The sequence below is a fragment of the Mizuhopecten yessoensis genome, unplaced genomic scaffold (genome assembly GCF_002113885.1).
Source record: "Mizuhopecten yessoensis strain PY_sf001 unplaced genomic scaffold, ASM211388v2 scaffold6893, whole genome shotgun sequence".
NCBI classification, from domain to species: Eukaryota; Metazoa; Mollusca; class Bivalvia; order Pectinida; family Pectinidae; genus Mizuhopecten; species Mizuhopecten yessoensis.
In genome coordinates, this window is record NW_018406777.1 from 794,725 (window position 1) to 808,704 (window position 13,980).

The following is a 13,980-nucleotide window of genomic DNA, read 5'->3' on the forward strand; positions in this document are numbered from 1 at the left end:
CTTTTACTCTTGTTACCCTATCCTTTTTCCTTTTACTCTCGTTACCCTATCTTTTTCCTTTTACTCTCGTTACCCTATCCTTTTTCTTTTACTCCCGTTACCCTATCCTTTTTTCTGTTACTCTCGTTTCCCTATCCTTTTTCTTTTACTCTCGTTACCCTATCCTTTTTTTCTTTTACTCTCGTTCCCCTATCCTTTTTCTTTTACTCTCGTTACCCTCTCCCTTTTTCTTTTACTCTCGTTTCCCTATCCTTTTTTCTTTTACTCTCGTTACCCTATCCTTTTTCTTTTACTCTCTTTACCCTATCCTTTTTTCTTTTACTCTCGTTACTCTATCCTTTTTTCTTTTACTCTCGTTACCCTATCCGTTTTTCTCTTACTCTCGTTACCCTATCCTTTTTCTTTTACTCTTGTTACCCTCTCCTTTTTCTTTTACTCTCGTTACCCTATCCTTTTTTCTTTTACTCTCGTTACCCTATCCTTTTATCTTTTACTCTCGTTACCCTAACCTTTTTTCTTTTACTCTCGTTACCCTATCCGTTTTTCTTTTACTCTCGTTACCCTATCCTTTTTCTTTTACTCTCGTTACCCTATCCTTTTTTCTTTTACTCTCGTTACCCTATCCTTTTTTATTTTACTCTGGTTACCCTATCCTTTTTTCTTTTACTCTCGTTACTCTATCCTTTTTTCTTTTACTCTCGTTACCCTATCCTTTTTCTTTTACTCTCGTTACCCTTTCCTTTTTCTTTTTCTCTCGTTACCCTATCCTTTTTCTTTTACTCTCGTTACCCTATCCAAATTTGATACAAACAGACACACGTTGTGGTACCACTATACCGATCACTTTAACACCTGGTCACCACGCGAGCAAGTACAGATTCGTATTTAGATCTCAGAACGCCTGTAACGTTCGATTTAAACGTAACCGCAGCTTAAGTGTGCGGACCGCGGTCGACATGATAAATAGCCGACACTCACGAATTAGTTAGATCGAACCAAACCATATTTAAACCTGACAGGGAATATACGTCCAGTCGTTTCTATACTTACACTCCCAACACACGAACATCATCCCCAACTGTAAAACCTCATTATCTGTACCAGCAGCACATCATTACAGCATTCAGACACATTTTCGGTATTGCTGTTAAACTTCACAATCTATGATCTTATAGGCCTAGCTGATATGGAGTCTGTTAAGGAATCGGCACTATAGAAGTGTTAATCAAATTTTGTTGATGGCAACTGTGTGGCGAAAGAACAAAAGACACTTTTTGTCAAAGTGCAACTGACCTGGCATCATAATGGATACAAAGAACATGTAATACGCGAAATGGAACCACTGGCAATACCAGAAACGATCAAGCGGGATAAATATTTTGCATGACTAGGTCAGACGGTACAAGATCTGAGAGATGACGTGAATACGGCATTAACGCTCACGTGACTGAGCATGAAATAGATGCTGCTGATGTCTTAAAATGAAAACGCAATCAGCAACATTTGCTACTCGAGATGGTTTTTGGTTTGGTTTGGTTTTATTTTGTTGAACGTCCTAGCTATTAACAGCTAAGGTAATTTAAGGACGGCCTCCCATGTGTGCAAGATGCATGCGTGCAGTGTATGCGTGTGTATTTTGGGAGGCTGCTATATGTTTGTGTTTGTCTCCTTGTGATGACGCGGAACTGATGCCGACTTTATAGTGCTACCTCACTGAAACATACTGCCGAAGACACCCAGCAGGACGCCCCTACCGGTCACATTATACTGACAACGGGCGAACCAGTCGTCCCACTCCCTATTTACTGAGCGTTAAGCAGGAGTTGAATGTCTCGGCCAGGGGACAGAACCCAAAGCCTTCCTCACAGGGGCGAACGCTCAACAAATGGCCAAAAGTGAGGCAGTGTCAATGGAGACATTAGGAAGAAAATGATTATGGCTCTAGACATGTACACCGGTAATGATAGATTGCCTAGAAACAGCGGAGGAAAGAGAGAAGACGGACAAAAGATGAATGATTTCGGAAAATTCTAGTAGAATTGAAGGCACATTTGCTAAGATTTTACATCCTAACGGAATGTGATACTGTTAAGAATGTTAAAAATAAATGGTATTACAATAAAGATGACATTACAATACCAGAAGGTAAATTCCATTACATTTATTTAAACAATACCTGGTTGTCTGGGTGTAATTATTGTTGATATAACTACAAGTGGCCTCTGGCAAATCCCATAAAACCCGCTAGGGTTTTATGGTAGATTTGCCAGAGGCCACTTGTAATTATATCAACAATAATTACATCCAGACAACCAGGTATTTTTTATATTTAGATATTTTTCTTTTTTAAGACATATTCCTACAAAAACCATTTGCCCTGCCTCAAAATACATTTCAGGCGGCCATTTTGTTTGTTTACATATTCCTACACCTGAAACAAGCAGTTGTAATTATAGTCGAGCAGTTGTAATTATAGCCTATATAATTACACTTGTCCTCTAACACTGTTGTAATGGGACGGCGCGGGGACAAATGTAAATATAGTGCTATGAATGCCATAATGGATGAATGATCCCGTCCCCCAATGCCTCTGGCTGTTGCGAGGACGTATATCCCAAACAAACAAGCTATGAATGTTGTTTACGTGCTGTAGAAACTAACTGTTAATATGTCACCACTTCAACTTGAATATTAAAACTGCATATTAATGGAACAGCGCACAGTGAGAGACAACACCATGATCACGACAGGCTTTGTTGTGACGTCACATTGCTATTACGTCACAAAGCGTCATAGTATAATGCTGCTATGCGTTGCAGTCTTTACACTTCTTCCGGTGGGATTTTGTTCAATGAAAAGAACCAACGGCATAAACGGGATGTATTCACATTTCCGTTACGATTGCCATACATGTTGCCATACACTACCTATGTGTACCCTTTTTCATTGAATGAGGGAGATACTTATTGCTTGGCAAATCCTAATGCACGTGGCCACGCAAATGACGCCTTAATTAAGCATTGAACTGTTTTTGCATGGCATTTATGATCTATTTGAATGACACAGCTTTGCAAGCAAACAACATAATGCGCGCTAGCATAAATACCATACAAAAACAGTTCATTACTTATATTTACGTTTTCTCTTCCTATTATGTTCTTTTTTAACTTATAATTTAAATTTAAAATTAAAAATGCCCGCCTTATCGACAGTCCACACAATTTCGTTCGATAATTAGAACAGCGTATTGTCGCGTGCTGATTGGCAAACAAAGCAGTACTTTGAAATATTAACAAACACTTCAATTTTATTCCACAATTCAGTATCAATACAATTAATTGCGTATGATATGTCCGATTTTTCCCCGGAACAAATATCGCGCATGGATAAATACAGTGAACACCGTGAATCCAACCTTGATCTCCACGAGGGAGTTATTTTCGGAAGTTTTCGTGAAGAATCCAGACGTTAATTTATTTGTTGATTATATGGGAATCTGATTACACTCGGTAGATTCTATAAAAGCCTCGTTATTTGACATGTCGTGATCAGAAACTGGGGAAACCATGGCTGCGAGACGCGTGAAACTGATATCGTTTGAAGTGAGTGATCTTGCGACGGAGCACATGGGTTCGTTACAAATGTCTGAAATGTTTATGTGTGCTATGACTCCTATATCAGTAGGTCTGTAACATATGTGTCAGTAGGTCTATAGTAAAGTGTATTTCAGACATTTGTAACGAACCCCTGTTGATCAGTGCAGTGTAACAGACGATATTTCTGATAAATTGCACGAATGTAAAATTGTTTCCATTGCCGGCATTGGTGATTTCAACCGATGTGCATTTTGTACGATAAAATGTCGATATTGCAGACCCTGGTCTTGTTTTTGTTGTAATAAAAGCATTTTTTATTTACTTTTTTCGTTTGCACATTAATTTACAATGACATTGTCCAGTCTCACAATGACCAGCGGTATTTCAACAGCCGTCATGTTTATTTACATTGAATATTGTAGTTCCGGTCAGTGTTGTACTAATACGCTAAGAATTGTGTCTCGTGCTGCATGGTAATTTAAGTCCCATCAACGACACCGCTTTCAAAGAGGCTATATAGTGACAATGCCATGCAAATGTAAATAAAATTAACATTCGACGTAATTTAATCATGTGACACCAATCAATTTGACATGCACGTGCAAGGTTTGCAAATACACTGAACATTCCCCTGTAAGCTTTCTATTACGATCAATACACTGAACACTCCCCTGTAAGCTTTCTATTACGATCAATACACTGAACATTCCCCTGTAAGCTTTCTATTACGATCATTACATTTTGGTTGCTTGCGGATTTTGTGTTGGACCAGAGTTGTCCGATCATGAAATTAGGTCGGACCTAGCAATCTGATGTTGCTTTCATGCGAGCCTTGACAAAGCCTTGCAAGGCCTGCATAAACATTTGCAGGTTCGCCAGGATTTATTCCCTAAATGTCACATTGAAAACAGACAAGCCGGTTATTCCGCATAAACGAACATGCATAGAAAACACGGTAATCTCTATGTAGTACATTATGCCTTACATTAACTGATTATATTCAATTATTTTCTTATAATTCCGAAGTGCTGTAAGCATTCATTGGTTGATCTGTATTTGAGTACTGTGTTTATGTTGTTCAGCACCTACCAATTTAAAAAGGATGAAAAATAAGAGGTATATATTAAAAACAAGTACCTGGAAAATGAGTCAGGAAATTAAGACAAACACTTCTTTCTAAGTAAGAACGAAAGGTCGACAAAAGAAACCGAGGGAGCACCTAAACAAAGCATGACGCATCATAAACAACAAAGGAAACATGACCACGAAATCACGTGACCCGGAAGTGTGGCTATTTCTTTCACCACATATGACATCCGTCAAGATATCTCCCGCTAAATAGAGGAAGATAATCATGAATTTCAGCGATAATCGGAAAAACAACGAAACAAATTTTCATTCCGGTGATAAAATGTATTCAACGTGGATTGAATAATCTATGGTGGAAAGTCTACTAAATAGATGATAATTAAAAGATAACAGCAAAAACAATTCATAGAAAGTACAAAGTGGCGGTAAAAGTTCCGGTGTCATATATAACATTCGCTTCTGGTTTAGATTCAACGCACATGATTCAGGCATGTATTTCACTGTTGAATTGTAGACTACTCTACGTGTTATCAGCCAGTTCTGGTAATATATCCCTTGTGACCACATGTCGCAGACGTGTGACCTCGTTTACTGTCAGGATAATTTCCGTTAACAGTGTATTTGTCGACGAGTTCCAGTGATGACCGACAATGTCAGCATTCAAGGACAAAAACCGTCTAAAATGGTGCCATACACTTTAACAGGCGCATTTCGAAAACCATAAAACAAATTGAGCGGCGCCAATAAAATGGCACCACACAGTTAGAGTGGAATCGTTCCGTAACTGTTACAGCGTGACAGTGAGCTATGGCTCTCCGTTTTATAACTATTTAATATTGGTGAAACTGAATAAAAATAACCTGATAATGGCCGTGCGAATCTGCTGTAAGCGTGTCTCCAACACACGACATTTCCCGCGCGAAACAGCGGCATGGTAGCAGCGCACCCTCCGGGTCTGATGAGGGTTCCACGTGAGATTGCGCCAGTCTGAGACTATCTAAATCTAGTGCTGATGCTACCATAGTCTGGTTACTACCACCTCCTGATGAAACCATTTCAGTAACGCTGATTGAGTGGGACGCCAACGAATGTCAACACGAAACCAGATCTTTTTGTCAGATCTTGGATTCGAACGCTTAACAGTACGTCAACTAGTATTGCAGCGCCTAGTTTCGGTGTCATCTCCATTATTTAAAACATGCGGATCGAGAATGTTTGAGTAATTGCCAGCATGCCAGGACGACGGTGAAGATATATTGTAATGGGACTATTAAAATATGTGAAACTCAGATATAACGGTAGTTACGCGTAGTCAGGATATGTTTGGCGCGTGCAATGTGTCTTCACAAAACACAAGAGCATTCAAATTTAGGTCCGGAGTTGTTAATTATAGTTGACAATGTCTGTATCAGTTTGGCGCCAGAATGTACTGAAGGACTTATATGACCTATAGCCCATGTGTTGGCCGGTGATAAACAGGTCAGTCTAATTGTAAATATGAAGGATATTGACAAATAATGGACTGGTCAGTGCCCGCCTGGACACTGGTCATAATCGGACTGGTTCAACTCCGCACCAATCAGGGTATGTAGTAGAATGTTTGTCTTTTCCATATTATATATCGAATTGTAAGGAATAGCCCTACCTGTAGTAAGGGTGAGGCTCTTTTACACCATACTTGAAGGTTTACACAATATTCCTATCTCAGTGAAAGTATTTAATTTTCTTCATGGAAAATAATATGTCCTCCAACGTTTGTCAAACTGTTCAATCCGACAAAAGACAACGCGTATTTTGGATGTTGTAGAATATTTCTTAAAAAATGTTCAGCTTTGTCCTCTCACAGCTATTATTAGCTTCCCAACTCTTGCGAGATTGAATTGTTTACACACAGACGGGTAACATGGCTTGATTTTTTTTCTTTTTTTTTGGGGGGGGGGGGGGGGGGTTTTTTTTTTTTTTTTTTTTTTTGGGGGGGGGGGGGGGCAGTTTTTCTATTGATGTACTGTTTATGAACTCCTAATGACTATTATCCGTACAAAAATACAATGTCTTGCAATGTTTTTGACTCGTGTTACAGCCAATCCGGACTGAACATTAGCAATATCCGGACAGTAAAACTTGACAACAACCTAGCTGAAGTTCGGGGTGCTACTATGCCCACTGAATAAAAGCCGTTTTCCCAGGGTAACAGGAACACGACAGCCTGTAGGTCTGATAAACCGTTTATGACACAAGCACTTGTAAACATGACAGTCCGCGGGTCTGAGTTATTATTTATAGACACGAGTAACTCGTTATCATGGCAACCTGCGGATCTTGGCAATTATTTACAGACACGACTTCTTGTAAACATGACAGTCCGCGAGTCTGGACAATTGTTTACAGACACGCACGACAGTCCGCGGGTCTGGACAATTGGTTACAGACCTGCACGACAGTCTGCGGGTCTGTAAACAATTGTCCAGACCCGCGGACTGGACAATTGTTTACAGACACGCACGACAGTCCGCGGGTCTGGACAATTGTTTACAGACCTGCACGACAGTCTGCGGGTCTAATTAATTATTAACAGACATGAGTACGTGTCAACACGACAGTTCACAGATCTGAGCAATTATTCATCGACACAAGTACTAGTATACGCATGGCTGTTATGTCAATTACGTCTACAAACACGAGTTTTCGTGAACAAGACGATCTGCGGGTCTGGACAATTAATAACAGGCACGAGTACTCCTAAACATGGCGATTGTGCACCGCAGGGCTGACATCGTTAATAGCAATCGAAAGCAGGATATGCGCAGAATGTTGTGAACTTTTTTATCTTTAAATGCAAAATATTAAGTGTTAACGGTAATTATAACGACACAGAACGTGCTATATAACTGCCAGTGTAGTTTATCGACAAAGATAAATTCTGGTAGTAGTGACTTTCTCTAACGTATTGTTCTGGTTGTCGCTTTATCTCTGAAACGTAATTGTTTCTCGCTCCGAGACAAATTGATTTCCGTTTCAAATTTCCGCCAATACTCCAAATCAACCTGTCGACCAAAATGATTTTATTAAAAGCAGCAGAAACACCAAGCGCCTAAAAGTACATAAGCGTATCTAACGGCCCCAGTCCCGGGACACGTAATCTCCGGTACCATACTCAACCATAGCGATCAGTCAACAGTTTAGCTAAATTCTGACGTTTTTGTCTATGCACTAAAGTCAGAAGTCTGTCTGAAAGCGGCCACAAATGTCATTGGTGGCTTGAAGTTCACAAAACTGCGAAACCGGAAACAAAGTCAATGTCTGCAGCACGCATATTCGCAAGCTTTTGATGTTATCATAAGAATGACGTCACGACATGATGCGTCCAGGTTTTGCATTTTAAAAATATTTAATACGATTTTCAAAAAATATCGATAACTTCACAAATGTCTCTGTAGCAATCGAAAGCCAACTGCCATGGCACTTTCATTCCATGTACGATTGATTGATAGTATCTTCTTTTCTTTTTATGTTTTTGAAACTGTCAGCTGTATGTTTTAATGTCAGTGTGATTGGACTGTTCTTATATCAATCTGACAAGGCTATCGGCCACCTTTTAGGTACTAGTAGGCGGCCACCTTTTCGGTACTAATATGCGGCCACCTTTTCGGTACTAGTAGGCGGCCACCTTTTCGGTACTAGTAGGCGGCCATCTTTTCGGTACTAATTTGCTGCTACCTTTTCGGTACTAGTAGGCGGCCATCTTTTCGGTACTAATATGCGGCTACCTTTTCGTTACTAGTAGGCGGCCACCTTTTCGGTACTAGTATTCGGCCATCTTTTCGGTACTAATAGGCGGCCATCTTTTCGGTACTAGTATTCGGCCATCTTTTCGGTATTAGTATTCGGCCATCTTTTCGGTACTAGTATTCGGCCATCTTTTCGGTATTAGTACTCGGCCATCTTTTCGGTACTAGTATTCGGCCATCTTTTCGGAACTAGTATTCGGCCATCTTTTCGGTACTAGTAGGCGGCCATCTTTTCGGTACTAGTATTTGGCCATCTTTTCGGTACTAGTATTCGGCCATCTTTTCGGAACTAGTATTCGGCCATCTTTTCGGTACTAGTATTCGTCCATCTTTTCGGTACTAGTATTCGGCCATCTTTTCGGAACTAGTATTCGGCCATCTTTTCGGTACTAGTATTCGGCCATCTTTTCGGTATTAATATGCGGCCATCTTTTCGGTACTAGTATTCGGCCATCTTTTCGGAACTAGTATTCGGCCATCTTTTCGGTACTAGTAGGCGGCCATCTTTTCGGTACTAATTTGCGGATACCTTTTCGGTACTAGTAGGCGGCCATCTTTTCGGTACTAATATGCGGCTACCTTTTCGTTACTAGTAGGCGGCCACCTTTTCGGTACTAGTAGGCGGCCATCTTTTCGGTACTAGTATTCGGCCATCTTTTCGGTACTAATATGCGGCTACCTTTTCGGTATTATAAGGCGGCCACCTTTTCGGTACTAGTATTCGGTCACCTTTTCGGTACTAGTATTCGGCCATCTTTTCGGTACTAGTATGCGGCCATCTTTTCGGTACTAGTATTTGGCCATCTTTTCGGTATTAGTATTCGGCCATCTTTTCGGTACTAGTATTCGGCGATCTTTTCGGTACTAATATGCGGCCATCTTTTCGGTACTAGTAGGCGGCCACCTTTTCGGTACTAGCATTCGGCCATCTTTTCGGTACTAGTATTCGGCCACCTTTTCGGTACTAGTATTAGGCCACCTTTTCGGTACTAGTATTCGGCCATCTTTTCGTACTAGTATTCGGCCATCTTTTCGATACTAGTATTCGGCCATCTTTTCGGTACTAGTATTCGGCCACCTTTTCGGTACTAGTATTCGGCCATCTTTCGGTACTAGTATTCGGCCATCTTTTCGGTATTAATATGCGGCCATCTTTTCGGTACTAGTATTCGGCCATCTTTTCGGTATTAGTATTCGGCCATCTTTTCGGTACTAGTATTCGGCCATCTTTTCGGTACAAGTATTCGACCATTATTTCGGTACTAGTATTCGGCCATCTTTTCGGTACTAGTATTCGGCCATCTTTTCGATACTATTATGCGACCATCTTTTCGGTACTAGTAGGCGGCCATCTTTTCGGTACTAATATGCGGCCATCTTTTCGGTACTAGTAGGCGGCCATCTTTTCGGTACTAGTAGGCGGTCACCTTTTCGGTACTAGTAGGCGGCCACCTTTTCGGTACTAGTATTCAGCCATCTTTTCGGTACTAGTATTCGGCCATCTTTTCGGTACTAGTATGTGGACAGGAAAGAAGTCACGACCACTAGTTAACGTTAACCATATGACGTAATGAGTATTAAGTTGTGAACATCTTATGGAATTCTAAAGCAGCAACCACATATTTCATGACTATAGGGTTTGTAATTGTGTTATGTTGTCCCTGGTGCACAATAAAGTACCAACGTACCTGGATTAAGGTTTATTTTAGCGATTTTATGTATAATACTTGGAACGTCTCGTGGCGTTTTACAATTGTCACATGTTCGTTATTTCATTTCATCTCTTCCATTAGGATAATTGATCGACAGAACAGATGATATAAGGCGGTCACATTTAAACTCAAATAAGGACAAAATGGCATGGTCGGAAATTTAGTTTTGTCAGCGATGCGACTAGGTACTGGTTATATCTAATTTCATTACTAATATTTCTAGAGTGCATGTGCCTCTCACTACAAAATATTCTTAATAAAATTAATGGTGCAAATAAATCTCCATGTGAGAGGCCAAACACCGGGCCGATCCTCGTTCCACGCCTCTGCATGACTAGCAAGTACATGTGGTGACCCAACCAGTCGTTTCTAAGGACTAAGTATCCAGGGGACAGCAGGACTACGGAGTCAATCATGGTAGCATGACATTGACGTTATGCCCTGTATATGTATACTGTACTAGGATCAACCTTAACGTTAGGCCCTGTAAAATGTATAGAACACTGTTTGATCCTGCCATTACCTCGATGAAATTACCACCACGAACTCCACCACAGTTGATGACAATTTTTAACTGTTCCCTTGATCGGGGTGAAGTATCAATTGCTAATTTACATGACCCGTTTTATCTCCTTTTAATCGTCAAACCATGCTATCAATCACCTGTCCACGTATTACGTCACTGTTTCATACACACGGTCTATACCATTTCATAACAATGCTAAACGAGTGTGTATTGGCTAATGACATCCGCGACAAAATAAAACGCTAGTCTGAATGTCAAAAAAAAATATGGAATCAAAGTAAAAATTGTTTTAATGACTCTGTTATTCCGAAAGGACACGGTATCCGTCTGTTCGTCCGTAAACGTTTCTCCTAACACCACATGCTTTAAGAAGCGTCATTGATTTAGGTGTTTACCCAATTAGATGTAAATACAAATACTACAAACCATGTCTTAAAAAATTGATTTAAAGATGTATTAATGCATGTTTAACAACGACGTATGTACGATTGTTCACGAAAACCAAATTACACAGCAGCAATAGTGCTCGCTAACCTCATCACACGCCGCGCTCTTTAACGTCCTTTACAGCACCGCGATAATTTGCAGAAGCTCCATATCAGTGTCAGATATTGACAGATATTAAACGTCCAGGGCATAACGAGGCAAACAGCAACTGTCTGCGAGCATAAAGCATTTAATGGATAAATGATGGCCGTTCGGAATGTCTCTGTTGCATAGCTTAACGACACTGGTAATTATCTAATGACTGAAATGTTATAAATATTGAATAATCCTGTGTTAATCTCAAACGTATCGGCCCAGTGATTTAATCACTTCTCATCATTTTAAACTGTTGCTCGCATTGAATACCTATTAAAGTGGTGGAATTCGCAGATAAATTTTGTTAATACCATCCTAATGCCCAATCCTCTTTATATCTAAATTTTTCATTTTACGTTCGAAATCTTTGGGAGGACGTTAGGAGTATGTCAGAAGTCAACAACTAATCAATGCATCTAATCTCATTGTATCGTCGTCAATACCAAAAATGGGCGATTTAAAGAGAGACAATTACATTAAGTTAACGAAACTTGTACATCGACCAGGCGGAAGTTGATCTCAAATTATGGGGGCTGTAAAACACGTTTTGATTGGTCGAAACAAATACAGAAAACACTCATATTTCGCGTGATTTGTATTAATGCGTCAATTCGCAAGAGAAGCGATAGCAAATTCAAGCATGTTCTTGATAATATTTCAGACTCTAAACAGTTGTTAATTTCGCGAAACCTTATCATCGCTAACATATCGTTGGAAGGAAAATGGGGGAAAATAAGCATTCGCAAATATTTAGTGAATAGCAGGACGCTTAAAAATCGAAATCGAATTTAACATAACAAATAAACTTGACATTTTCCTAACTGTGTTTACCATTTATACATTACAGGTGTGGCGGCCGATAGCGGCGCCACGTTTGTGACCGCTCTGTACGATATTGGGCGCGGTAACTGGACGGGATGGACCCGAGGGTTCGAGACATACCTTCACCACTTTTCTGTGCTGTTAAAATCAAACCTGACACTGTATATCTTCTGCGAAGTCAAAGTTGCTCACTTTGTCCGACGAGTTCGAACACGTGCCCAACAAACATTCGTACACGTGCTTCCGTTTGAGGACCTCGAGTTCCAGGTTTACAGACAGCCTATCAAACAGGTGATACAGACAGACGAGTTCCGGAAGGACAATGGCATGTTACACCATCCGGAATGTTTCTCTCCTGACTATATTATATTAGTGAACAATAAAATATCGTTTTTGAACACAGCCAGGGCATGGAATCCGTTCCGAACAACCCATTTTTACTGGATAGACGCCGGATATGGACATGGGTTGGAAGTATTTCCGGCAAATAAAGCAACAGCATGGAAACCGGAAAAATTACTAAGAATGACCCGTACAATAACCTATATACAACTCGCCAATCTTACATCATATCACAACAAAACTGATCTGCATAAGGTCAGACAAGGCCCTGCTCTCAGTGGCGGATTCTTTGGTGGGGACTGGTCAGCTGTCAGAGAATACTATCATCTGTACCGGAAGGTGTTTCGCGCATGTCTGGTGGAGAACATTGTCGATGACGATCAAAATATGGCGTTGTACACGTACTTTGAATATCCCGCATTATTTAAATTCGAACAAGGAAGCTGGTTTGATGCTGTCGCACTTTTTTCCTGATTGTTAATGAATAGATATTATGAATCGCTCATGTTACAATGTCATAAAAATTGTATTTTTATTATAATATTTTTTTCTTAAATAAGATGTAAAACGAAAAGAATTATTGAATTCTTTTTAAATCTCAAAGATTTACTTCTTTCATTCAAATCGCAAACAAGAACAGACGAGCCCTTCGGACCTTTTGATAACCTTTTTGTCTGTGTTTGAGACAGAACTCCGTAATCGATAACCACAAAACCGACCGTATTGCATGAATTTACCCTGATCCAAATTCCATTTCACTCAGAAACATTTCCTGTTTATTGAATCAACTTTGTGTGGGTTTTGTAGCTCGTTATAATGCAAATGGAAATTCCTCGCACGATTCGACCCTCCAGTAGGTTAACTCCTTCAAACCTTTGTTTTAAAAATCGGAATCGGTGTTTGGAGGAAGTAGAGAAGTGATAAAAGTGATCAGAAAATTGAAAACCAAATTAAGAACAATCTTGTGATTGAATGACGGTGTGACAATTGTGACCACGAACGGACGCCGTCTATGAGATACCGTTCGTGTCAAAACGAAATAAAATATTACTTTCGCATAAAATGCGCGTAAAAATCAATAACTTAATTATTTGATTAAAACATGTTGCGAACGAGTTACCTTTTGTTTTTAATGTAAAAGTGCATTTAATAGCAGTCTTAGTCAGTTCACTTTTTTGGAGACAGACCCACGTAGTATCAGTTACATCCGTACAGACACGAATGTGAACTGCTGTTGTTTAGGGGTATATCCCGTTGTGGATGATGGTATTGGGGTCTACGTCATTACGTGGCAAACTACAGTCGCCATAAGTCTAACAGGGGGCGGGACTACTGTGGGCTGAATGTGCATTGGGGCATTAATAAAATTAATGTTCTTTAAAACGAAAGGGCCGGTTTCCAAAACGGCCCCTTCTCTGATTCAAATTTCCTGTTGGTGGTGCATTGCCCATGCCGTTGTGGTCACAAATCAATAAAGTATAAAGATTTAGGTCACTTGGTTTGTTTTTTATGTCTCCTCAAAG

General features: G+C 40.1%; 1 protein-coding gene across 1 annotated transcript; it reads left to right on the top strand.

Moving 5' to 3' along the window:
* The first annotated feature begins 7,039 nt into the window (after nucleotides 1-7,039).
* Nucleotides 7,040-12,931, top strand: LOC110452801 (protein HtrL-like). Its single transcript, XM_021501479.1, has 2 exons — nucleotides 7,040-7,133; nucleotides 12,141-12,931. The coding sequence occupies exons 1-2, from the start codon at nucleotides 7,040-7,042 to the stop codon at nucleotides 12,929-12,931; spliced, it is 885 nt and encodes a 294-aa protein (XP_021357154.1).
* The last annotated feature ends 1,049 nt before the right edge of the window (nucleotides 12,932-13,980 follow it).

Coding starts and splice junctions, on each gene's coding strand:
- LOC110452801 (XM_021501479.1), top strand. CDS start 7,040: ATGACAGTCCGCGAGTCTGGACAATTGTTTACAGACACGCACGACAGT. Junction 7,134..12,140: donor ACCTGCACGACAGTCTGCGG/GTCTGTAAACAA, acceptor TATACATTACAG/GTGTGGCGGCCGATAGCGGC.